Below are 27,702 nucleotides of genomic sequence, written 5' to 3'. Positions count from 1 at the left end.
CATTTTAGTGCTTAAAATAAATGGACTAGGAGGACCCTCAACATGACACAAATTGACAAAGTTTTGATTTTTGAAATGGAGCAAAATTTGTGACATGGAAATGACTCGCTCTAAAAGTCTCGTTCTTTACCTTTACTATTGGATCTGATCCAGTGGCGGTTCTAGACAAAATTTACCAGGGGGGCCGAGGTGGGGCCAGTGTTTTTTCACAGGGGGACAGAACAAAAAAGTGAAACAATAAAATAGCAATATTTAACTGTGTAATAATATTAAGTGAGCCACATGTGGTTTCGGAACTGCAGGTTTCAGACACCTGATCTAGCAGTTGAAAATTTTGCCCCCAGCTTAATACGGCTAAAGCTTAACGTGAAACATCTTAATTTCTAAATCCTTCTTAGAGTAAAACTGTATAGGTAAAAAATAAAATTGGTCAAAGTGACCAATCAATTATGGTTTCTTTGCCATTGTAAATAATTATTAGAAGTTTATTTAATGTTAAGTCTTTAGTACAGGGGCCAGTACCATTTCTACAGGGGCATGGGCCCCTGTTGCCCCCTGTCTAGAACCGCCCCTGATCTGATCTGTGTCAATTGCTTAAAATTTTCTCTTCCTGTAGTTTGGTTGTAAACAGCAAATAAATACTAATCTTTTTCTTTTTTTTTCTAACTTTCATTGTATAAATACACTCTTTTTTCCTGTATGTTAGTGTAATGATTAAATGTGGGAGAAAAAAAGAGCAGAGCTCAGATTACTATTTTTTTTTCTCTCTAGGGTCAAGGTAAAAATACACCATCTACCAATAATCAGTTTATTAGCCTTTTTTTCCTACAGACACATCTTTAACCTTCCACTTCACAACGATGCTCGACTTTGTTTTGGTTTGTCAAATGGGAGAAAATGTGGGAGCATTGATTGGGTGTGAATATTTAGCAATATAGTGTGAATGAAGCTAATCCAAAGGTCCCTCTGTGGTGTAAGCAGCGGTGCTTGCTCCATGTGTGGACTTTAGAGGAGGTGAATAAACAGTGTGGCAGGCAGAGGAAAGAGGTGGGGAGACATCCCAACCCATTTATCTATCAGCCGTTTACCACAGCAGTCAATGAGCCAACAGTCCTCCGCTCCTCCTCCCTCTCCTGTCCACGGTCTTGGATGTGCGCTCAGCACCAGGCGGAGCGCGAGCAGAACCTGCAGGGGACGGATCAGCCATGGCTCTGCTTCTGGACGTGGGCGCGCACTGCTACCTGATCCGCCGCCGGTTCAGGAGGAGGAGGAGGAAGAAACGCTCGGAGCGTAAAGGTATGAGCCTACCTGCTGCTTCTGCTCCTGCTTCATCCCTGTCACCATCATGCTGTGTCTGAGTGAGGAACGTTGTGGTGCAGTTTCAAAGTCTCACGTTGCTTCATCCTGGAAAAGTGTTGCTGTTGCTCTGGACCTTGGAAGCTGCTCTTCACTCCACCCGAGTTTTCTGTGTACTGATGTTTATCCTGGCAATTAAGACCAGTGTCTTTTTCTGTCGTTTTTTCAAGATGTGCAGTTTTTATATCTTCTATTGTGAACATGTGCTCGACTTCCCGTCTGTCAATGAGAACTTTGTGAGTCCTGTAGAGAAGAAAATGTGTTTGGAAAAACACTGCTCGTGTTCCTATGTTCACAAAGTGGTGCCATTCAAGTTTAGCCACTGAGCCGGTAGTCATTAAGTTTCTATTAAGTCTTTAAGTCATCTTTTTATTCAATCTTTCTGTGCAGTCCACTTACCGACTCAGAAATGTGCTGTTGGTCCTTATACCAAAGAAAGAGAAAAGCCCAAACAATGTTCTGTCATTATCTATATATATATATATATATATATATATATATATATATATATATATATATATAGGGTATAAATATATATAATATATCTCTCTCTCTAATATCTCTCTATCTCTCTCTACCTCTCTCTCTCTCTCTCAATTTCCTCTCTCTATCTGTGTGTGTGTGTGTGTCTCTCTGTCTCTCTCCTCTCTCTATATCTCTGTGTCTCTCTGTCTCTCTCTCTCTCTCTCTGTGTGTCTATCTGTCTCCTCTCTATCTCTTGTGTGTCTCCTCTGTCTCTCTCTCCTCTCGCTGTGTCTCTTATTCTCTCTCTGTGTGTATCTATTCTTACTCTTCTACTCTATTGTGTGTACTCTCTCTCTCTCTATATCTCTCTCTCTCTCAATCCTCTCTCTCTCTTCTCTCTCTCTCTCTTCTCTCTCGCTCTTCTCTATCTCTCTCTCTCTCTTCTGTCGTCCCCCAGCTGCTGGCTATCCCCCTCTTAGTCCTCTCAGTTCTGGTATCACAAAACCATCCAGCCACACACTTTGCTCTATTAGCTGGGATTTTACATGACAGAGCCACAAAACTAGTGTCCAGCTGTGGCAAAAAATATGATATGTGGGTTCAGCACTTTTTAGAAAATCAAATCTGAAAAATGTGGCTTGCATTTGTGTCTTTTGGGGTGCAAAGCTGGAAAAAAGTATCCACCCCCTTTTAAGATTTCTTGTTTTGTTTTTTTTTTTTACTTTTTTTCCCACTTAAATGATTCAGATCATCCAAAGGTGTTTTTGCATCAGACAAAATAACCTAAGTAAATACTAGTGCCTTTCCAAATTATGGTTTAATTTATTAAGGGGAGCTATCTATCCAAACCAACCTGGCCCTATGGAAAAACGGAGTTAACCCCCTTGTAAAATAACGACTGACTTGTGGTCAACCACATGTTTAGTTCACTTTCACTAGCCCCACCAGGGCCTGATTGCTACCAGACCTGTAGAATCTGGAAATCACTTAAAAAAGAACCGGTCTGACAACATGAAGTAGGACAAAAGATATCAAAAAGCAGCACATCGTGTTGCAATATAAAGAAATGCAAGAACAGAAGAGAATCAAAGTGGCTGACGTGTATCAGTCCGGGAAGGTACAAGGCTTTGGGACTCCAGAGGACTAATCCAGGAGGTCAGCGAACAACATCTGAAGTTTTACATGCCTCGACGTCTCAGTTAAAATCAGAGCTCATTATTCAACAATAGGAAAGACTAAGCAAAAATAGCCTCCAGGGGGAACCTTTCAAGACCAGAACCACTCCTGACTCAAAGGAACTCAAAGACTCTGCTTCTACTGACCATAAAATATCTTGATGAGCTCCAAGAATGTGAGGAGAGTATTCTGTGGACTGATGAGTAAATCTAAATCAGAATTACAGAAACAGAGCGTCATACCAACATTTCCACATGGTGGTTGGTGTGTGAAGATCTGTGGACCTGGATGACTTATAGTTAATAGAACCAGTTATTCCTCCCCTCTAGCAGAACATCCTCAAGGAGAATGTCCGGCCATCACTTTGTGACCTTAAACTCAAGAACACTTTATGCAGGAGAATAATGATCCAAAACACACCCGCAAGTGGCCTCAAACAGGCTGTTTATATTTGGAAATCCTCCAATATGGCTGAATTAAAATAATTATTTTGACTACTTTATTGTGTCTATTTTCACGAGTTGTTTTAATCTGATCTCCAAATCCATTTGAGGATCTGAAACAGAAAATACTCGTGTATGTTTTAAACGGGAAATACTTTTTACACACACATACTCGCCTAAGCTTTGCAAAACAGCTCAAGCTCGGTATGGTTAGACGTAGAGGGTCTGTGAACATCCATGTCCAAGTCTTGCCACAGGTGGTTGTATGGATTCAAGTCTGGACTTTGACTAGGCCGTTCTTAATATTCTTATATCTAAACCATCCAATCATAGCCCTGTCCGTGCGCTCAACTGCTTTTCATTTGTCCACACATAAGATATCTGAAAATGTCTTTTCAATCGTTCACCTGAGAACTGAAAATAACACTCGGGAGCAAAGTTTCCTCACTTTTACCCTGAAATCTCTTCTTTTCTTTCTTTTTTTTTTTGAGTGAACAGAGCAGATTATCTAACTACTGGATTGGAACATATCGGATCAAAGTCGTGGACATTTCCCCAACAGTGGCGGCAGTTTTTTTTTTTGGACAGCTGGAAGCTTGGCTTCTGGGACAGAGCTACATGGTCAAACAGCACACATCGGCAGCTTCATCTTCATTTGTCTCCATTGGCTTTTTTTTGTTAGATTTACAAACAACAGCCGATATCCGCCCCGGCAAATGCTCACGTCTTCCTAATCCTCGCATTCATCCAGATTTCAGCTGCTGCACCAAAAGCCAAGGCAGCAGGTGCGCCGTTGCTTCCCCATCTCTTTATTAGCCTAATGATAATTCATGCAGTGTGGTAAACAGCAACGTTGTAGGGGGGGAAAAAAAAAAAAAAAAAGAGAAGCAGTAGTGAGCCGTACTTTGCATGCGGGGAGAGTATGAAGCCCATTATTTTCCTGTCCCTGCTAAGCGAGCTGTTGGGAGATGAACTGAAGTGTGAGTTTAATCTACTGGGAGCAAAAGTGATTTTCAGGCGAGCTCTAAGCCGATGTGCTCTGTGAGGCGTGCCTGCCACGCCGCTTCCATGGGATGTGCCTGTCGGCCCAAAACCGACGCCGCTGATCTCTGTCTTGCACCCAGGTGATGTGAGGGAACTGATATAGCCCCCCCCCCCCCCCCGCCCCTCCACTACCCTGCTGCCAGACTCTGCTGATTTCCTGCAGCTTTGTCGGTCCTCCACCATGACTGTCCATCAGAAGGCCTTGCTCTACAGCTCAGAGTCACCTTTAATTTCCATCCATAGTGCAAACATACACTAATCTGATACCTGATAATCCTGCAAAATACTGTAACCCAGCTCTGCTGGTGAATAACCCCAGAAAGGCTTCATTTTCATTTTTTGATGTTAGAAAGTGACGTTTACGGTGTCTGTGCTTCTGATGGAGATCCTCTCTCTAACAGCGAAAAATAGCTGTGCTTAGCAACTAAACATGTTTAAACATCAGCATGTGTGAGCCAGGCAACAACCCAACGATCATGGGTTCATCCAAATAAAGAGCACCTAGCAGGAACACTTAGAAGAAAGAAAGGGTGGAACCTGTTAATGATTCAGATCATGTTGGGAACACTGTTCTAGTTCTGGATATCATATGTACCGTTTGCTGCTGCTGAAACTTAACAGACAGTTTCCACCCTGAACACCAGCGACGCCAGCATGAAGGCCTTGTCAGTTGTTCCACAAAATCTATCAAACTATGAAACGGCAGGATGATCTCCAACTGTATCTTAGATGACTGGGAATACAGGACCTTTACTCCAAGACTCAACCTGAGCTTCATATTCAGTGGTCTGTCAGAGGGTTCTCTGTCTGCATCCTTGGCTGCTGTAAAGAGGCCTCTAAAGCACTTTAACTGGTTTGCTGTCTGCAGCACAAGGGCCTCCAAGGTGGGGGCTGTGGTTTGGGGCCAGCATGACGGCCGCATGGTTTAAAGTGGCATTAGCAACTCATAATAACAAAACCATTTTCTTCTCGCTCACTCTTTTACTCAACATTATTTATATTTGATATGTCAGAATATTTTTATCCACCCATCAGTTGTCTATACCCGCTTATCCTTGCTGGGTTGCAGGGGTGGGGTTGGGTGTGGTCACCACATTCATAGCTTGAAGAAGTGCACTGACGACAGACGGTAAAAGACGGGTTTGACTGAAGAATCATGAAATACAGGGTGAATTCTGAGAATGACAGAGAGTTGATCTCAAAAGGACTAATGTATATGGAGGACTTGAGGTGGGTGTTTCCAGTGGAGAGCAAAACGCTCGAGTTTTGGGGATTGCATAATGGGATGATGCGCAGCAACGGCAGAGGTCCTGTATTCTTCCGCGCACCCAGAAAAGTTCCTAACTACGCAGACATTCCAGTGCGGAAAAAAACATGGCGGATGAGTAAACTATCCACCAGAACCTTCTAGCAGAGGTTCAGAAATAATAATAATTGAACATCATTGATCTCACAATGGAGACATTCACTTCTGCATTTTAACCCATCCCCTTGGGGCGCAGTAGGCTGCCACTGTGCGGCACCCGGTGAGCAATCTGGGGATCTTGCTCAGGGACCCAGATTGTAGGCTGTGGGGATCAAACCGAGTACTTGCAACCTTCTCAGAGCGCAAGCACTCTGCTCTAACCGCTAGGCCACCACTCCCTTGACAGAAATCACCATCACTCTTGGAAAAAAGAGTTGCGTTTCATACCTTAACATGTATTGGGGTGCAGTACTCTTGGCACAGGAGCGCAATGCTGCCCTCTAGAATCCAGGAGAATGGTACTACTTCGGAGGGGAAAAAACGCACGGGGCATAATGGTGGGCTCACACTGAATACGGTGCAGATTCAGTTCTGGGACCGCAAGGAACCCGAATCAACAAAAATCTATTTGTTCCCTCACATCAGCCACTTGCGTTTGTGGGTCTAGTTACCAAGGACGTGCGTTTCTGCAAAAAAATCTACAAGAAGGAAATTGCATGAGCGCCGTTTCTGCAGCCGGACCCGCAGCTGGCCGCTGTTTCCCTAAGTGCAGTGCGAGTGGGTGTTTGCGGCACACCTGCACTGGATCGGAACCATAACCCGCACCACAGTCCGCGTGATCCCAGGGAAAAATGCTGCAGACGTTGCGTCTAATTTGCGCGTGTGTCAAGCATAAACCAGCCGGCAGAACATTTTAGTCGGGGTAGGCTGACAGGAGAAAGCAAACACCTTTGTTTTGTCATACGAGGCTCATTTCTACAAGCTAACTCATCCTTTAGTTCAGGGGTGTCAAACTCATTCTGGTTTAGGGGCCGCATACAGCTCAATCTGATCTCAAGAGGGCCACACGAGTAAACTCATTGCAAGATTAAATAGAACTAATAAAAGTGGACTTGTTGTTGATTTTTATATTAAATTAATTTCAATTTTACACAATATATTATGAATAACCTCAGTGTTTTTTAAGACATGTATGTGCAATTTCAACAATACTTTTACTCAGTTAAACATTTACTTGTGCATTATGCATAAGAACTGATCACAGTGATTATACAATGTTGAAAAACATTTATTCACATTTTTTGGAACTTAAAAACACTGTCCTACATGACAAAATACATCAAACAGATAAAAATCAAGAAATGATTTAAATTTTTCCACACCTGAAGCTTAATCTGCTAATTAAAACACAGCGCCCCTTGTGGACAATATAGGAACCGCATATTTTCAATTAAACGAAGTACATGTTTTTTTCAATATATGTTTTATCATTCTCTTCCTTTTATCTCCTCTTTCTTTCACCTTTGTTTTTTTCTTCTTGTTTTTCAATTCCTCCCCTACTTTCCCATTGCAGTGTCCATATCATTTGAGATATTCCCCGCATGAATCATAATAAAACTATTCAGATTCATAAATCAAGCGGAGCACTATGGCAAAAGCAGTACTGCTCCACTTGTGAAAGTAAAATCTGTTGGCCTCTTTTTGGAATTAAGACAATAATTCTTATTGCCACATTGCCAGACAGGACACTGTGTGACACCGCGGGCCGTATGTTTGACACCCCTGCTTTAGTTGCTCATTTAAAGTTTTAATGAACGCTCTTTTAAGGGTGTGAGAGGTCTTCTAAATTTGGTAAAATGTGTTTTCTGTGTAATGCCCTCTGCCTTCATTCATTTATTTCCTTTGTGTTACTAAAGCTTTCATTAAGCAGATCCTGTTCTGGTTTCCCTATAATCTGCTGCAAATGTCACATTTCCATCCAAATCTAAAAGCCTGTGAAAAGTTAAATGAATTTTAAACCGAAGCTTCATTCGACCTGCAGGTTAATCAGCTTTTTTTATTTGTCCCTTTCAAGGTGAAAAGGCCAGACAGGAATCTAGGAGAGCAAAACAAATTTTACAGAAATGTCTTCTTTTTAATTTGTTTTGCACACTTTAAATGTAACATTTCAAATTTTCATTTAATTTACATTCTAACACCAAATGACTGATCCTGCTATTTAATTTGGAGAAGTTCAACAGCTGTCATTAGGAACAATAAGCAGTTCTCCTTAGATGTTAACCTAAAATGAACAAATCCTCCAAAATGTGTAGAATTTAATCCAGCATTTCTCAATAAATTCATCAAAAACTATTTTCTCTGGTCTCCTAGAATCGACTGAATCCACTTTACGGGATTCCACTTTACCGGAATCTTGTTCCCAAAAGTATTTCCACTGCTGAACCTTCCCACATTTTCTCACATGGCTTTATAGGGATTTTATTCAACAGGCCAACTCAGAGTAATGCATCATTGTGAAGCAGTAGCAGCTGGTGGTAAATTATGTTAAACTTGAATTACAAATAAACTTGTGTGGCGGGTTCCGATTACCCATAAATGGAGACCTTAGTCCTCGTCGCGGCTGACCCAGGTTTAATTCTGGCCCGAGATCCTTTACCACATGTCTTCCTCTCTTTCTCCAATACCTTTCCTGTCAGTACGGAGCCCGGGAGAGCTCACTTTAAGTGATATTTTTTTTCAGGTTGTGATAATTTGTGAGCACGTTTCCTTTAATTGAGCCCTCGAATTAATAAAACGTGAGCACGTTTTCTTTTAATTGAGTCCTCAAATTAATAAAACGTGCACACAATTTATTCGAGCACACGTTTTAATTATTCGTGGGTGCGTTTTGGTACATCGAGATCTCGAATATACTATAACGTGCTCATGTTTACATGTGTCAAGACAATATTGAGTGCACGCTTTACATATTGTGGCCACGTTTAAGTAGATCGTGCACACAATGTTCTATAACCATGTTCACTAAATTGTGCTCTCACTTTAATAAATTGTGCCCTCGTTTTACTATGCTTAAAATGAGAGCTCAATTTTGTAAAATGAGCTCACACTATAGTAAAACGAGAGCACAATATAGTAAATTGTGCACACGATTTAGTAAAATGAGAGCACAATTTAGTAAAACAAGCGCACATTTTCTCAACATGCAAAACATTTTGCGATGACCCCTCTAGGGCTCCGTATGTCAGCCTACATTGAAAAGAAAAAAAAGAGCCACCAGTGCCATAAAAACCTGGAAATAGAATTTAAGAAAATGTGTCCACAGTCGATTTCCTGCTGCTGGAATTTTAAGTCTGGTCAGTCTGATCAAATTACTTCATCTGTTTTATTCCCCCTCCAGTAAAAGCCTTGGGAAATGATTATTTTGTAAATAAGCAAATTTTCCTTTGCTTCGACGTCCTCTCCTTTCTTGTCGTTGTCACTCTCTGACTCTTCAGTTTGCATCCGTAAGTTGGATTGCACATGAAATGCCTGGTTGACACTGCAAGATAAAAAAAATTAAATAATTGTTGGCTGATTTGACGATAAGAAAAAAAATCGTAGATATAACAGGTTTGCTTGTACCGTGTGTCGTGTTCGGTAAAGCACAACACAGTACACGCGCATAGATTTCCCTCAGCAACATTCAGGTGTCGGATGGGAAATCTCACAAGGCCGGCCGAGATGGAGTGTATGTTCGTAGTAAATAAACATGGCCGATGAGGAAGAACAATGTCGGTATTTTGTGGACTAATTTTAACAGAGAAAAGACTTAAGGATGTCAGAAGGAGAAGATTAGTGCATAAATTGGCATGATTTTCTTGCCGTGTGAACCCAACATGAGCTACCAGGGGTGTGACTTCGGTTGAGAGAAATGATGACTTAATCAGATTGGATGAAGAATGACACCAAAACCGCTGAGTGACCACAGACACAAAGAGCTGCTCGCAGAGGAGCATGAAGTCACGTGGCAGCTAAAAGTGTAGAAGCTTTCACGCCACCGTTAGGTGCAATGGAAGAACATTGGGTTGGTCTGCCAACGTAACAAAATGCAAAAAAGACTGATCAACTGTGAATACTCCTGCAGTGCACTGTGTGTATCTGATGGTGCATAATTAGGTAAACAACTGTGTTCAGTGAGCCATATTTCCCTCAACGAGCTCCGAGGTCCTTACCTGACTCCGCCAGATAGATTTGCTCCGCATATCCATCTGGAAACCTTCCGTTGAAGTAATTTTGGGAAGGGGCGAAAATACTGGTTAGCTGATTGGCCTATGTTGGTGATAGACGGGCCAAATAAACCAATCAGATCAATGAAGCATATGACGTACTCGTCAACATGATTTGTCGTTGCTCGTAACGAAAACACAACCACAAGCCAAGCTACTCTTGCTGCTGCAGGTAAAGGCTCGTTAGCTCAGCAAAGAAATACTCTGTAATTCCGATAAAACTTGCTCGATAGCCACGCTAACGCTAGTTTCATCGGCTGAAGCCGCCATGTTCTTTAGACTGAACTGTCGCGCTCCTCGTTGCGTCACACCTCAACCCGCCTCAAAGCCAACGCTGATTGGACGTTCGTTTGGTGAACGGCTCCAAATTTTCTTTAACGGAAAGTAGCCAGACTGATCTGCGAGTGAAACCTTGAAAGCTCGCGAGATCAGGAAGGTCTCACGAGGCTACCGAGGTCCTATGACAAGGTTTACAGTTGTGCTGAAACTTTACTGTCTCTGTTCAGTAGTCTTCTTGAAGGAAAAAACCTAAAGTATGTCCCACTTCAAGCCATCAAACAGAGGGAAACCAGAGAGGCCTGATAACACTGTTGTTTGTAATGTTTGAACAGAAGAGGCCAACCTTTCCCATCAGCCTTCGGGACTCTGAGTTTCAACTGTTTTTTTTCTCCAAAGAGCTGACCCTCCAGAACTCAATGGAGGTGCTGGTATAACAGACAACTAGATACATGTTCAGTTGCTGAGTAAGGGAAGTTTTTGATGGCTGAAGAAAGGATGTGGAAAATTTCAGATGGTGATGCTTATAGTGCTTGGTTTGTGTTTTGTCCGGCAGTGGCTCTTAGTCATAAATGAAAGCACCCACTGAGAAATCCTGAGCAAGTCATGTGGTTAGATAGATAGATCGTGGCCACTCCAGCCGTAATGAAGGCGCTGCTGCAGGCTGTCTTCAAGAAAAAAAAGAGCAGAGCCATGTCTACGTTCCAAGCCTTACATTAGATGTGGATCAGGGCCGATATTACAAGATCCCAGCCATGGACCGCTGGAACGCATTTCAAATTGGTCGGGCCCTTCAGGCAATACTCACAGTACCACTACCCATCACATACGCACGCGCCCGCATACACATAAAACACCAGCATCCCTTTGAGCACGCAACTGATTTGCGTCACATGACACAAGACAAGCCAATCCATTTTCAGACACCAGAATTTATGTCTTTCTCATAGGATGTGGTCCCTGAGCATGATAAATGTGTCTGCCATGTTATAATTAAAATCGGCACCAAATTTTTATTTAACTTTTTTTCTGACGCTCCAGCACACACGCCCCGGATTTATTTCCCCTTACAATCATTATATTACAGCTAACAATATTTACAGAATAAAAATACATTAAAAAGAAAAGTCAAACTCACCCCTGCTCTAAATATTCCCGAAAAAATGTCTCCGTCTGCCATTATGCTGGATGAAGTCCCTGGCTATCCTCCAAGCATCCGCTGTGGTCAAAAGATCCCTGTGTGTGTGTGTGTGTGTGTGTGTGTGTGTGTGTGTGTGTGGGGGCGCACATCAAGCTATTTAGTCTTTTCTGGGTCATTGTTGATCTCAGATAGGTCTTGATACGACGGAGGGACGAGAAACACCTCTCAGCACTTGCAGTGGACACAGCTAACTAAGCTAACGAAGCTAACGAAGTAGCGGTCATAAGCAGCGCAGAGGTGGCTTGCAATTGTGTGGGAAAACTTTTGTTTACATCACATGACACAATCAGCCAATACATTTTTAGATGGGATGATTTATCGCTTTCTCATTGGAGAGTGATGCTGCTGCCATAGACTACTGTGCATTTGAAAAAATAGCTATTGAATAATTTAATTTTATTTATATATATTATTTTACATGTTTGATCATCGAAAGATCACGGACCAGTTCCGCGGTCCGTGATCCCAGCTACAAGTGGCTAAAATGAGCTTCCTCTATTGCATGGTCCAACTTAGCCTGGAAGGATTGGTTAAGATACCTTCTGGATGCCTCCCTTTGAAGATTTTCTGGGCCTGTCCCACTGGGAGGAGACATCGGGGAGGAGAACCCAGGAATCGCTGACAGAATATCCCAGAATAAGCGGAAGAGAGTCGCTGGAAATAGAGATTTTCTTGTCTTGCCTACTGGATCTGTTACCCCTACAACCAAAGTCTATAAGCAAAAGGCAATGGATGGATGAATAGATTGATAGAAAGTGTTTTATTTCACATCTTATTGCCTCCTTCTGTAGTCCTACAATCCCAAATCAGGACAGGATAATCTGAGCAAGTTGGAACTAATAGGTTTGCTCGCCTCTTTGGAGTTAATAAACCTCTGTGTTAGTAAACTTCATTCATACATGTCTCATTAGTGAAAAAAAGAAAGACTGTATCCACCCAGTACCTCTGTGTTACATTTAAGGTTAAGTTTTTCTCACTAATCAACTTTTTTAATATTTGATCATTCATGATTTTCTTCCCCCCAGGAGCACGGGTTCTCCAGTGACAACGTGACACGACAAAATCCAAAATCCGCCCAAGCAAAAGCTGACCAAAGTTTGTGTTTCCTGCAGGTGGATCCCGTCCCCAGCAGAGGCTGCTAACAAGAGAGGGGATCGAAACCCAAAGCATGAGTGAGTCCAAACAATACGTTGATATCTTTAGTTAAAGGGCCAGTCTTTAAAAACGTTTCCTTTTATTTCGGCTCAGATAAAAAGAAACAGATTCATTAGTCAGGATCATCTTTAATCTATCTACTTGGTAAAGAAAAATGAATATAGAGCAATGCAAAAATATGAGTCTAATCTAAAGTAATTATTTATTTTGTAACGTGAATCTGGGTTAAGTCAGCTATATTGTTTAGCCCAGGGTAAATGCAAGCTGATTGCTTCCAATGTTAGTGATGGCGCAGCTATTCCTCCTCTGTGGCGTGGCTGAAACCTCGGCTTATCCGCCTCGACACTAACTCGTGCAGCCTCCTTACACGCTTATTTGTGCCGGCGGTAATAATCCCATCCCTGTTGGAGGAACATGTGGATTATGGCTGCCAGTGTTCACAGGCCCCCCGATGGCCGAGCTCAAGGTTTGTTGAAGGGCTTTTTTGCTGCAGTCTTTACAGGTTACAGAAGATATGAGGAACACTGATGATATCATACCTATTGCTTCGCGGTAAAGGTCTTCCTGCTAAGCATCCCCAGCAGCCTGGTACAGCGGAGTGACCCCCCCCCCCCACACCCCCTCCCCCTCTTGTTGCTCAGGGTTTTGCCCTCTATTGTTTTCCCTCGTTCAGTTCCATCCCCGCCCTTCTATCTTTTGTCGTTTGCTTTGCATGCAGTCTATTCTGCTGTGACTAAAACCCAAACATTGTTCTGCTCAGGCAGTGTCTCCACCCATGGGATTTGGAGTTCATATCGGATTACACGAGGCTGAACTAGTAATGAGCACTGGTTAAGAACCCGGGCTCGCTCTACGATAAGAGACAGCAAGGAGGCGTACAGGAAGAAGCACCTTTAATCTGTAACCGTTTATCTGTAACCGAATCCAAAGATGCTGGTGCAACCTCGGGGTAAGTGGCAGCTGGAGAGACTGAACCGAAGCAAGGCTGCAGGGCCGGATGGTGTCGGTCCAGACGGCCTGTGCAGAGCTGCTCTGTTGGATTCTGTAGAACGTTCTACAGCGTTGTGGAAGAACTCCCTGCCTTGTTCTGGTACCGAAGAAAAATAACCATAACAAACCCCTCAAATCAACTTTTTTTTTTGGTTTCGTTTCATCTTAGGGTTATGGAACATAGTCCCTGGCAGGGAGACCCTCCTGGCAACTTAGAGTGTAGCAATGTAACGATTACCATCGGACTGAAGGAAAGTTTACAATAACAGCTGGAATCCCTCCATTTTGTATTAGATTAGGTAGGCTGTAGAGGACGTCGGATTGTCCAAATTTTGTAAAGATTTCTCCAGCATGATTTCTGAGGTTAAAATGTTTTTTGAGCTGGCAGGTCATCCCCCCCCCTCTTTGGTACTTCGTGTCACCATCTTGAAACCTACATTTTCCGCTCACAGACACCAAAAGCTAACCTGACGCCGCCAGATAGATTTGCTTCTCATATCCATCTGGAAACCTTCCGTTGAAGTAATTTTGGGAAGGGGCGAAAATACTGGTTAGCTGATTGGCCTATGTTGGTGATAGACAAGCCAAATAAACCAATCAGATCAACGAAGCATATGACGTACTCGTCAACATGCTTCGTCGACGACGAAAACACAACCACAAGCCAAGCTACTCTTGCTGCTGCAGGTAAAGGCTCGTTAGCTCAGCAAAGAAATACTCTGTAATTCCGATAAAACTTGCTCGATAGCCACGCTAACGCTAGTTTCATCGGCTGAAGCCGCCATGTTCTTTAGACTGAACTGTCGCGCTTCTCGTTGCGTCACACCTCAACCCGCCTCAAAGCCAACGCTGATTGGACGTTCGTTTGGTGAACGGCTCCAAATTTTCTTTAACGGAAAGTAGCCAGACTGATCTGCGGGTGAAACCTTGAAAGCTCGCGAGATCAGGATGGTCTCACGAGGCTAACCAAAAGCGATAACCTATCACGTTTTCATGGGTATGAGTTTATAAATGCAAACTTGTTATAAGTCACTCTTTCTGGGCACCACAGGTTCATGCAGCACAGATGTTAAAGAAAATCACAACTTGGACAACCTCATTTCCAAAGAGGGGGTTTCACCTGTGGGTGGTCAGATCCCCGGGGAAAGGACCAGGCGAGGGAGAAAACGGCCCTTGGCGGAGGGCAACAATGGCCGTACAAATTGCAAGTACTGGCCGAAAAAGCGCAAGAAAGCTTCGGGGCCCGTTCTGCCCAAGAACGCCCTCATGCAGCTGAACGAGATAAAACCGGGACTTCAATACAAGCTGCTCTCTCAGTCTGGCCCAGTCCATGCCCCCGTCTTTGTGATGGCTGTGGAGGTCAATGGACAGACGTTCGACGGCTCTGGTTCGACAAAAAAGAAGGCCAAGCTGAACGCTGCAGAAAAGGCCCTGCGTTCCTTCGTCCAGTTCCCCAATGCGTCTGAAGCCCACATGGCCATGGGTCAGACTCTGTCCGTTCACACAGACTTCACCTCAGACCAGGGGGACTTTCCCGATGCGCTGTTCAATGCTTTTGAGACATCCAGAGCTTTAGATAATCCATCATACCTGACTCCCACCATTAACAGCCCCTTCACATCTCTGGGACTAAGGCGCCCATTGGTAACCTCCCCTACCCCGACCCTAGCCCAGCGTTCCTTACCCTCTACACCATCTGCCTTCCGCTCTGCGACGATGGGCAAGAATCCTGTAATGACTCTTAATGAGATGAGGCCAGGGCTGAAATATGACTTTGTGTCGGAGACCGGGGAGAGCCATGCCAAGAACTTTGTCATGTCGGTGACGGTGGATGCTCAGAAGTTTCAGGGTTCTGGGCGGAACAAGAGGCTGGCAAAGGCCCGGGCTGCCCAGGCTGCTCTGTCCGCACTCTTTCATATACAGCTGGACCAGGTGCCGTCCCGGCAGCCCATACCCAGAGAGGGAGTGCAGCTTCATCTACCACAGGTGAGGCGGACTTATATTGTTTTACTATCTGTTTGTGCCTGGACTGTGCTACAAATGTCTACAAGGTGATTTTCACTCAGAGCTTTAGGCATATGGAAAAAAAACACGCTTGTTTTTTATATCATACATCATTTTAATAACTAGTATCAAAACAAGTAACCTTTATTTACACAGAACCCATAACAGGCCCAAACCAAACATAACCGATATTCCGTAAGGAAAGTAGCATCACCACTAAAATTAACCTTAACCCTGAGATTTCCAAAATGCTACCAACAATCCCAAACCCAGCATGTTTCATGGCAGGCAGGGAAACTTTGCTGTACTAGATTGGGCCTTCCTGTTACCTACTCAGTGACAGTTTATTTCAATTCAATCCAATTTTATTTATATAGCGCCAATTCATGAACCATGTTATCTCAAGGCACTTTACAAAGTCAAGTTCAATCATATTATACAGATTGGGTCAGATTATCCAGATTGGTCAAAAATTTCCTATATAAGGAAACCAGTTGATTGCTTCAAAGCCCTGACAAGCAGCATTGACTCCTGGAGAAGCATAGACATACAAGGAGAGTCATCTGCATTGTCCATGGCTTTGCAGCAATCCCTCATACTGAGCAAGCATGAAGCGACAGTGGGAAGAAAAACTCCCCATTAACGGGAAGGAAAACCTCCGGCAGAACCGGGCTCAGTATGAACGGTCATCTGCCTCGACCGACTGAGGGTTAGAGAAGACAGAGCAGAGACACAACAAGAGAGACAAAAAAGCACAGAAGCACATATTGATCCCTACTCGAACCATACAAATGTCCCCAAGGGTTGGATGAAATGGTTTCCTGTAGCAGTTGTCTTTTTTTGGTCCCCAAAGACATTAGGTTAGAAAAGACTAAAACAGTTTAGAACAACCAGCACTGGTCAAAGTATCTCCCTATGGAGCCAACCTGAAGCTGAATTCAGCTGACCTTGAGTCTCCTTCCTGTACCCACTTCCACACCAATGAGCGTTGCTACTGCTGCAGTCTGGCAGCAACTAGCCACTTTGTGTTCGTCATTCAGTTAAAGTCCGTTTTTAAGGTCAGCTGGTCATCACTCGAGGCCGATCAAGCTGAAAACAGACTGCGGTCATCAGAGGGATTATGTGTCTCCCCACATAATGCCTGATTGTCAGGTCACCTGGTAGAAAAGAGGAAACAACTGTACAGTACATTTGTAGGTGGAAAATAAACTTCCTGAACAATGGGTTTATTAATTGAAGAAAGAAACACCTTTAAGTTTTCTTCTTAAAAAGTCTTTGTTGAGACCACTTTGACAAAATGCGATGAAAGATGACTGCAGGAGAGACAAGCTCAATACACCGGGGGTCTATTTACACATAAACTGATCCGTACCTGTAATCCCTGCGCACTGATAACAGAGCTGTTATCTTAATTACCATCGCCACCGTCGCTGAGTGCTATTCAGATGCTGTTCTTCATTAAAGCTGCCGTGGAAAGTCAGTGAGCGCCGCTCTCAGAGCCGCGGAATGGAGGACCTGAGAGCTTCTTTGCTCTCCGCCAGTCATTTACACCAGCAGAGAACTTTCCACTCAAATGCAATGCAGATGAGGGGAAGGTTCATTGCTTTTTATCCATTTTTAACATTGTTGTCTTCCAGTGTTTTACAATGCATATTACTTATAATGAGATGCAAGAAGTTTTCAGGAGCCTTGCTTTCAGACATGGTAGTTTTGCTCTGATTTTTTTCTGTCCTTTGGTTTAGGTCCTGGCTGATGCCGTCTCTCGTCTGGTTGTGGAAAAGTTCAGTGAACTGACAGATAACTTCACATCTCCGCATGCTCGAAGGAAAGTTTTGGCAGGTGTCGTCATGACCACAGGTAATCATTTGTTTTCCTTTTTTCCCTATTTTGATTTAGGAGAACCCTGTATGATTTTTAGATTCAACCCACTTTGGAGGGTCCTGCTTCACAGGTAAGATCCAGGTCAAAATCTATGAACTGATTCTATTTGCAGCCAAAGAGAAGAAATGAAATTGCTCAAATTTTTCTGTATATTGGCTGTAGTTTTTTTTTAACTTGGCATTCTAATAGGAAATATGTTTATCAGTTAGATTTACTATCCATTTAATTCAGTTTATTTTCCAGAAGGTATACTTGCCTTTTTTTGGGCTCCCCTTCACCTAAATTTAGCTGCCCCAGTGTTTATCACTTGCAGATACGGAACATTCCCACCTGTGAAGGTGGTACCCTAAGATGGTTAGAGAGTGCTCTATCCTTCAAGACCAATTTTAGAGCCAGATTAGAGTTTGCAAATGCGCCATTACGCATGTTTTACGTTAATTCATGTTTAATAAATAACTCTCGGTCTGTTGGGCATTGTACGGTGACTATCAGCTCAAACAGCTGATATTAGGTTATAAGAGTGATTCAAGCACTGACATTCTTTTAACAGCACACTCTACACCCACAATAAATAAGTGACAACTTCTCTTCAAGTTCAAGAATTTATTGACAGAAATAAATGAACATCCAGGGAATACCATTACAGAATGTTGCTTATCTGAATAAATAGAATACTTCAATGAACAAATGCAAAATTAACATTAAAAAACTAAGGAAAAGTAATAAGTTGGAAAACATTTTCATAAGAATGATTCAGTGAATCATGGGTTTAGTACAGAACCAAGAGAACCATCAGTTCATCTTAAAGAATATGGGATGAGGTTACATTAGCTGAACTAATTTAGAACGACATTCCATATGTGTTCAACCTATTCACAATGCAAGACAGAAAATGCATACATTATAAGCACAAATCTGATTGGAGGAAGTTGATTGAACTGGGCAAATTAAAAGAATTGCACTGTTTACATCTACATTTTGAATAAAAAAAAAAAAGAAGTCATCTCAGGTCTGCATTTTCGTCCATCCAGGTACAGATGTGAAGGAGGCGCAGGTCATCTGTGTGTCCACAGGGACAAAGTGCATCAACGGCGAATACATGAGCGACAGGGGACTAGCTCTGAATGACTGCCATGCTGAAGTTATAGCTCGCCGGTCCCTCATCCGGTTTCTGTACTCCCAGCTGGAACACTTCCTCAGGTGATGGCTGCTGAATGGGGGGAAAAAAATTAAGAATTTAAACATACTTTAAACAATTAAGCATGTTTAAGCATGCGGTACATCGCTCCATTATTCATGCAAGAGAACGGTGCACAAGCTGTCACAGTCTCCTGATCTTTGCCTTGCATCTGCATCTGTTGACTGTTTCATTAACCGACACTGCAATTTGAAACTAAACTTTTAGTCTGTTTCGTGAATTTGAATGTTTAGTACCAACGAAGAGGAGCATCACAAATCCATCTTCGCCTTCTGTGACAGCAGCCGAGGTTTCAGACTGAAAGAAAATGTCCAGTTCCACTTGTACATCAGCACCTCCCCCTGTGGAGACGCCCGCATCTTTTCGCCTCATGAAGCTGCTGTAGAGGGTGAGGAGAGCTTCTAACTCTACAGACAGGTTTAGCTCAAGGTGTACTTCTCCTTCAGAGTTTAGGTGGGGGCTTTGTTCTCCTTCTTCTTTTCTTTGAATCTCTCAGATCAGAGCGACAGACACCCAAACAGGAAGGCCCGCGGGCAGCTGCGGACTAAGATTGAGTCTGGTGAAGGAACCATCCCTGTGCGCTCTGGCAGCACCATTCAGACATGGGACGGGGTCCTTCAGGGTGAGAGGATGCTCACCATGTCCTGCAGTGATAAGATTGCCAGGTCCGTGTTCTGGTCCTCACACGCATAGAAATAAATAAGACTTTTGTGAGAAAGCTTTTTGATACTGTGGGCCCAAGGAACTTTCGATGTTTCATTCTGATTTTCATCCTTTAGTTCAAAGTCTGCTGCACAATTGGCCTTGTAGAATTATTTAGACCTAGAAGACATTTTCACATTTTCCTCATATGAAAAATTGCAATGAAAACATGATCATCTTCAGCACAAATAATAAATAATGTTACATACCTAGTCTAGTGCCCCCAAGCAGTCGGATAACTATTATTGGAGTTAATTATAGGTCCACCTGCATTGCCATGTCAACCAATCCAAGCATTTAGCATGCTGAGGTAAGATAATCTCCATCAGGAATGGATGTACCTGCCTTGGCATCTGTCTGAATGAATGAATTGAACTGACCTTTTGGTTTGTGAAGTCCCCTGAAACGATATGTGTTATGAGTTGGGGTTACATGAATAAACGGAATTTAATAGAATTGAACTGAATAAGTACAAACAGAGTTTCCACAGGTTAAGGCACATTATTATCAGGTCAGTTCTACAGCAGAGACAGTTCTTTGCTATGGCAACTATGTTTAGTTTGTGTGAAAAAAGTAATTACCCTGTAAACTTAACTGCTTATTTCCCCCTAGGCAGCAACAACTGAGTCTTTAACTTCACTGTGAAGGATGTTTTGGGAGGTGGGCTCACTGGTGTGGTTTAAATTACTGTCCTGCTGCAGAACCCAAGTGTGTTTGAACTTTAAACTGATGGCTGGAAATTCTCCTCCAGGATTTTATGTTTGAGAGCAGAATTCAGGGATTGCATGATTTATAACAAGCTGGTCCGATCCCGAAGTAGCAAAGCTGCTCCAGATCATCACACTACCACCACCATGTTTCATTGTAGGTATGATTGTTCCGGAGTCCCAACACCTTTCCAGACTGATAGATATGACTGACTTTGTCTCTTTTCTGTTCTTGAATTTCTTTGGATTGGTGGACGATGTGTTGCTGTTTGAGATATTTTAGTCTACTTCATACTGTCAGACAGATTCTACTGAAGTAATATCATACTTGGTTGGGAGGATGTAATGACGGTAGTATTACCACAGACATATATACGTAGACGCGTCATAGGGCGCAGGTTCGCACGTCAACGTCACCGCCATATTGTATGTGGCAGAAAAAAGTTGAGTTCTGTTATTGTGAACGTGAATCAGAGAAGATGCCTCATTCCTGTGCTACAATAAATACACACACACACACACACACACACACACACACACACACACACACACACACATACACACACACACATATATATATATATATATATATATATATATATATATATATATATTGTATATTGTGTGTGTATGTGTTATGAATATAGGGATCAATTTGTTAAATCTAAAAATTGTGGTCTTCATTATTTCATAAAAACCGTGTCACATGTGAACCTTTAGGAACAGACTTTTTGGGTGAGTATTAAAGAGGTAAAATTAATAATATGAGGAAAAAAAAGTCTTAGGTCAATAAAGTAAAAATAAACAAACAAACACAAAAGTGATAATGTTATGATAAAAACATCATATTATGAGAATTAAGGGGGAACATTTCCAGAATAATCACAGTTTGCAGAATTATTTCACTCCTGGAGTAATAGGGCCAGGTTAGATTATTTTAAATATTTTTATTCTTCAGGAGAATAAATTCAGGAGAATGAAGCTAAAGGGATACGAAAAATAAACTTGTAATATTACAAAAAAATACTACGAATACAAAGTATATTCAGAGATTAAAGTCCCTCTGATACTGTTTAAGTGACTGAGTAACTGCAGATTTGCCACATTTAAGATGGCGGACGCTCTGACGCATCGCACCATAGGCAGATCCCGCCCAATGACGCGTCTACCCTTATATTATGTCTATGAGTATTACCCTGTATGACTAGAATGCAAAAGAAAAGAAAACTGTTATTCTATTGAACTTTTTATTGATCCTTTCTTTTCTATCATCGATATACGTCTACCGATCGATATCTATTGTTAATTAACTATCGTCCAGCCCCACTTGTGAAAATGAAAATCAAATGTGGAAAAAAAACAATTAATGAATTAACTGCAGTTAATTCATGAATTAACAAGGGGGGGGGGGCACTCCCTTTTTCCCAGAGGGCATAGTTGGATTGAGTAGCTTTTATCCTTATTAAATAGAGTCATCCTTTTCATTCTTTAGTGATTTTGCTTTCTCTGTTGTTTTCAAACAGGATGTTTAAATAGGTCAAATTCTGTGGCAAAACACAGTGTGGGTTTTGTGCGCTATTATTACTTAATAGCCGACTTGCATCTTAGGGAACTGCTACCTAAGGTTAATTGGGTAAAGACTAAATCTAAGCATTTAACACAGAACCTCCATTAAATGTACATTTCAAACTCTCTTGTTTCAGGAGATGTTTCCTGGACAACAAGGTTTAATGAATGCAGTGGATTTGTGAGTTGTTTGTTGTTTCTGTGCTTGACTCATGAAAAGGTGGAACGTGGTTGGATTCCAAGGCTCTTTGATGACCTACTTCACCCAGCCGATCTACTTCTCCAGCATCATCCTGGGCAGCTTGTATCATGCTGACCACCTGTCCAGAGCCATGTACCTGCGGCTCACTGAGATCGAGGTGCTGCCACCGTCTTTCAGCCTGAACAAGCCTCTGCTCAGTGGTGAGAGACATTATTCCTACATCTCCCACAATACACCTCAGCAGTGTCCTGTAGACCTGGCAGCATTCAGTGAAGGCTTGAAAATAGCCGACATCTTTCTCACCATAGTACAATGTCACACCGATAAATGCGGAAAAAGAAAAGAACATCCTGTTGGTTCCATTTCTATGTGCCACGGTAGGGATGGTGTGCTCAGGATTATAAGCAGGGTTAGTTTTCCTCCACACATATCTTCCATGCTGGCCAAAAGGTTTCATTTGGTTTCATCTCAGCAGAGCACCTTCTTCCACGTTTTGTTTTTTATCCCCAACATGACTTGGTTCAAACTGCTACCAGGAGTTCTTGAGCTTTCTTCTCACCACGCTTCTGTGCTTTTTTGTCTCTCTTGTTGTGTCTCTGTTCTGTCTTCTGTAACCCCAGTTGGTCGAGGCAGATGACCGTTCATACTGAGCCCGGTTCTGCCGGAGGTTTTCCTTCCCGTTAATGGGGAGTTTTTCTTCCCACTGTCGCTTCATGCTTGCTCAGTATGAGGGATCGCTGCAAAGCCATGTACAATGCAGACGACTCTCCCTGTGGCTCTACGCTTCCCCAGGAGTGAATGCTGCTTGTCGGGACTTTGATGCAATCAACTGGTTTCCTTATATAGGACATTTTTGACCAATCTGTATAATATGATTGAACTTGATTTTGTAAAGTGCCTTGAGATGACATGTTTCATGATTTGGCGCTATATAAATAAAATTGAATTGAATTGAATTGAACCACTCCACCATAAGGGTTAGATTTGTTGAGTGCACGACTAATAGTTGTCCTGTGGAAAGATACTCCCACTTGAGCAATGAATCTCTGCAGCTCCTCCAGAGGTACACTGCACCTCTTGGCTGTTTCTTTTATCAATTGTCTCCATGCCCACGCTGTCAGTTTAAGTGGACATCCATGTCTTTGTTGGCCTGGAGTTAGACTTTCCTAACTCCATGTTCAGCTAAAGGATTGAAGCTTGGGTTATTGTTTCAGGACCTAACCCTGCTTTAAACTATAGCGTATGTCATGGATGTATTCCACATTTTTTGTTGTTGTTTGGTAACAATAATGTACCCAGTCCTGACACAGTAGGACACGGGAATCTCGCTCCTTTGATCCCAATTAAGATGTACTTCAAAGATCTACAAATCTCCCTTCCCCCTTCCTTTTCTCGTGCATAGACCTAGATCTTTCCATTGATGCAATGTTTTCAGAACCTAACCTGCACAGAAGGCAGAATCTGAGGGAGAACCAAAATGAACCAGACTTTGATGTTTTACAGGGATCAGTAACACAGAGGCTCGTCAGCCTGGAAAGGCGCCAAACTTCAGTGTAAACTGGACAGTTGGAGACCAGGGCTTGGAGGTGATTAACGCCAACACAGGGAAGGATGATCTAAGTCGACCTTCGAGACTCTGCAAGCATGTGTTGTACACCCGTTGGATGGACTTGCACAGCAAGGTAACACATCACATGAACCCTGGGCAAACTCTCAGTTATCCGGGTCATCGCAACAGCAAACAGGCTTAAATTGGAGGCAACCGGACTTTCGTTCAATTCTCTCTGAAGACATTCCAGCTCCTATCCAACAGTCTTAGTCAATTCTGGTGGCTCGCACTTGAACAATCACTAGTTGGTGCACTACTGATTTTAAGGACATGGAGGCCCATCCTCCTAGGCACATTCTCAGTCAGATGCAAATCAATGACCCACCCGTCACTGTCCTGGGTCATTATAAGCTATTGCTTGGTGTGAGTGGAGTACGTGCTCACCTGAATCATGATGCTGATGTTGAAGGACCGAGCTGTAAGCACTGGGGAGTTGGAAGCTCAATCCTCTGTCTCTGTTTAGTGATGACTTTTCTCTTTTGACCAAGATGGCTTCTTTTACCCCTTTTTCAAACCTCCCTGTCCAAAATCTGGACATCATTGTCATCAAAAGAGTGCCCTTTGTTCTTGAGGTGCAAGTGGACTGTTGAATCTTGCCCCGAGCTGCTGGCCCTCCTCTGCTGTGCCATGTGTTAATGTAGCTGTTATTTATATTCCTCAACATAGGAGTTTGAGCAGTCGATGCATTGGACTGCATACACAACGCCACTGTGGTTTCAGATGAGCAGTTTTTGTCTGAGAGTGCTAGTAGGTTTGAAATTTACTGGTATTTTGTGTTTGGATAAAATTCTCCTGAGTTTCTCAGAAACTGCTGACACATATGGAATGACAATGTTGTTGTGTCTCTTTGTTTTCTTTTCTGTGTTCGATACTGTGTTGTTTTTTCTGCCAGCTTTAATGGCTGATTAGACAATGGCGGATTTCAGGTCACCAAAAGCTTGCTGTTGATTCCTGTCATGCTTGTGTTGTTCTTGTTTCTCCTCTGTGGCAGAGGGAATGTTGTCAGCCCAGTAACTCAGAGTTCTGATAACAGAGTTTGTGCTCCAATGAGTGATCAAAATGCAGGTGTTGGTCTGTCTGTGGGGGCTTCCGATAAACCTCCGTTTTGAGACTCCCATCTTCCTCAATGTATACTGGACAGTCCAGAAAAGACAACATGTTGATCTTGGCATCTTCTCCGGTAAACCTTATGTTGCTGTCCACTGAGTTGATGCAGTTGGTGAATGCCTCAATTTCTGTGGTTTGGATTTTGACCCAAATGTCAGCCATGTATCTAAACCAGTGAGTTGGTGGTGTTCCCTAGTAAGCACCGAGTGCCCTGCTCACCGCCTCCTCCATGTACAAATTGGCTAAAACGCGTGACACTGGGGTGCCCATGGCACACCCGTGTTTCTGTCGGTACAAGCTGTCTCTCTACTTGAAATATGTGGTTGAGCGACAGTGGTCCAACAAGTCAAAAATCTGGTTTGTTAAATTGGTTTGGTCTTTTAGTGTTTCATTGTGTTCCAACTGAGTCCTGACAGCTTTCACTGCCTCTGATGTCCAAATGCAAGTGAAAAGGGAGGTGACAGCAAAGGAAACAATGGTTTCCCTTTGTGCCAGTCTCAGGTGTCGGAGTTTGGAAATTAAGTCTGTGGAGCAGTGGCGGCTGGCCCATAGGGGGCGCTCGGGCGCTGCCCTCCCTAGATGTGGAGGGGAAAAGTCAAAATATATATAGATTTTAAAAGTATTATTAATGTCAGTTTTTACTTAATAGTACGTGGCTGCATGTAATAAGAATTATTAAAACACTTGTACTAATTGACTCTATCAATTGACTCCATATCTATTGTGGCTTGATTTTAATTTATCTTGTAAGCTGTGAGTCCTCCCAAAAGGGCCAGCTCATTTTTATGCAAAAGAAGAATATGTGAAATCTCTCAGCTTTTATGAACTCTTTTGAAATGTTGTCCATGTTGTGTCTATGTTCCCCAGCTGACCTCCGTCCTGCGCATACAACCGGTACAGCCCAGGACTTACCATGAAGCCAAGCAGGCGGCAGTGGAATATCATTCTGCCAAGCAGACCCTCTTCAGAGCCTTCCACAAGGCCGGACTGGGTGCCTGGGTTAAGAAACCTGTAGAGCAGGACCAGTTTTCTCTCAATAGCTGAGCGTGAGACTGGTCCTGGGCCTGCTCAACTACTGGATCTGTTTCAGGTGGAGAATTATGTCCCCTATAATTTTTTTTATAGACTGGACAATTAAATTATCCTTTGTTTCATTGCTTCTGTATTCCAGCTAATAAATTAACAAATCCAGATTACCAACATCTATGTGATTAATGTACAGAGCTCCATGTTGACTATTATTATGTCAAACTATTAAGATGCAGTATGCAGAAGCAGAATTCAGATCAATTGTTCACTCTGTTCTGTCTCTCTTTGAGGTCGGTCGTGTTTGTTTCTCTCCTCTCCAGCTTCACCCGCCCTCTCCCCTCTCCTGCTTCTGCTGCTATGTCTTGTCTTTCTGAGCACTTTCTTCATATCACCCGAACTCCGAAAACCATGGATCTGGTAAGCTGGTCTCTCAATGCTATTGATAAAATTTTTGCGATGGGTAGGCAGCGTAAGGGGGACCCATTCCTGTCCTGATTTGACTCATTTTGTGGGATACACCCTATATTCTTGGATGGAAAACGGTGTATCTTTCGACTTTGTCCGTCCTGGACGTGGAGACGTATACATGTTTGGATTCATGATACTTGGATTTCTACTGATTGGATTTTGTGGATTTTTCATGTATCAGCAAATACAGCGGATGTCGGTAGCCATTTGGCCTTGATCAGTCTACCGGCTGCATATAACGCGCTCACTAAGACGGTGAACAAACAGACCCGGATGTGGAGGAGCAGAGCCGAAAAGCTGGATGTGCTGGTACGCAGACTGGCTTCGGTGGTTGAACTCAAAGGGAGATGGGATAAAATCTGGAAGTGAAACGTGGAAAAGCCCAACTAATTTGGAATATTGGATTCGCCATTTGGAGCCAGCAAAGACTTGGAAAAGTCAGTGCAGCTTGTCTTCATAACAAATAAAGTATTTGGATTATGCCTGCCCTATCAAAATCACTCCCTGGATGTTATGGCAATAGAGCTCAGAACTCTCCCCTGCTCCCTCCTTCCCCGCTGACATCTGCGGATGCTTTCTGAACTGCTGGCCGGTTGATAACATCAAGGACAATGGCTTCTGGAGAGTGTTCATGGATATAGAAACCCTTTCACCCAAACAGATACACATAACTGATGCTCACAACAACATATGAACTTCATCCGACTAGTCTCCAATGTTTACCTTCTGCTTATTTGTGTCCCGTCATATTTGTGCTTCTCGTGCCAGAGGTTTTTGATATCTCAAACGGTATCCCGTTATAAGGATAAAGTGTGAAATATGTGTTTTTCCCTCCCCCTTCCTATTATGGCCCCTATCTTTCCACAGAGTCAATAGCAGCGCCCTGTGGGCACCGTGCAAGGCGGTGTCCTTGGCAGCATGGCCTCAGTAAATCGTCTCCCCCTGAAATGTTTGTGATGTATGTGATGGCGGTTGTACTGAAACAATAATTTCCCTCTGGGTTTATTAAAGTTTTTCTGATTCTGATTCTGAATTGTACTGTTCTGCTGCATATTTGACTGAACCTCTGGCCTCATTTAGGGCAACCACAGCACCTGATTAGTCCAGCAAACAAGCATTAATCTTAACCAAGCTTTGTAAATCGGCTCAATCTAAGAACTGAAACATAATAATTATCTCCAAACATATTAATTCATAATAGTTTTGCAGTTAGCAGTCGTGAACGATATAGATTTAGAAGCACATGCCCATGACATAGCAGCTACTGACAAACCATGTTTTGTGATTTCCAAACAGAGATAGAATATTTGAGATGACATTTAAAGCTTTCCTTGGCATCGTATATTAGCAATCAGCTCCATTAGCACAGTTAACCTAACTCAGTCTCCATGTATTTTCCATGCAGAACGTAGATCCTTACTTTAACTCTGGGATTACGTTAAGGCTGCCAACATTTTCAAATCACACATGTTCCAAAGGACACCATTCTGAAACTTTTCTGTACCATATCCAGCCTTCCTGTTATCTTTTATATGGACACAAACTCAATGAATCAGATCATGGCGTACATGTACGTGCACCAGGCTTTATTTAGAATACAAGCAGTGTGATA

General features: G+C 42.7%; 1 protein-coding gene across 1 annotated transcript; it reads left to right on the top strand.

Annotated features, from left to right (window-relative positions):
• The first annotated feature begins 1,172 nt into the window (after window positions 1-1,172).
• On the top strand, window positions 1,173-25,719 carry LOC105918631 (double-stranded RNA-specific editase 1). Its single transcript, XM_036128410.1, has 10 exons — window positions 1,173-1,302; window positions 12,585-12,644; window positions 14,669-15,603; window positions 17,364-17,478; window positions 18,534-18,702; window positions 18,934-19,088; window positions 19,197-19,365; window positions 21,896-22,077; window positions 23,381-23,559; window positions 25,461-25,719. Exons 1-10 carry the CDS (start codon window positions 1,206-1,208, stop codon window positions 25,635-25,637), a joined length of 2,238 nt encoding a protein of 745 aa, XP_035984303.1. The 5' UTR covers window positions 1,173-1,205; the 3' UTR covers window positions 25,638-25,719.
• The last annotated feature ends 1,983 nt before the right edge of the window (window positions 25,720-27,702 follow it).

Source organism: Fundulus heteroclitus, chromosome 24 (genome assembly GCF_011125445.2).
Source record: "Fundulus heteroclitus isolate FHET01 chromosome 24, MU-UCD_Fhet_4.1, whole genome shotgun sequence".
NCBI lineage: Eukaryota > Metazoa > Chordata > Actinopteri > Cyprinodontiformes > Fundulidae > Fundulus > Fundulus heteroclitus.
Note: the sequence above shows the minus strand (reverse complement) of the source record. Positions and strands in the feature narration are given on the sequence as shown.

Bases quoted from the DNA above. Each gene is read 5' to 3' on its own strand.
- LOC105918631 (XM_036128410.1), top strand. From the start codon at position 1,206: ATGGCTCTGCTTCTGGACGTGGGCGCGCACTGCTACCTGATCCGCCGC. The intron at 1,303-12,584 runs GCCTACCTGCTG...TGTTTCCTGCAG, and splicing joins CTCGGAGCGTAAAGGTATGA to GTGGATCCCGTCCCCAGCAG. The intron at 19,089-19,196 runs GTGAGGAGAGCT...TGAATCTCTCAG, and splicing joins TCATGAAGCTGCTGTAGAGG to ATCAGAGCGACAGACACCCA.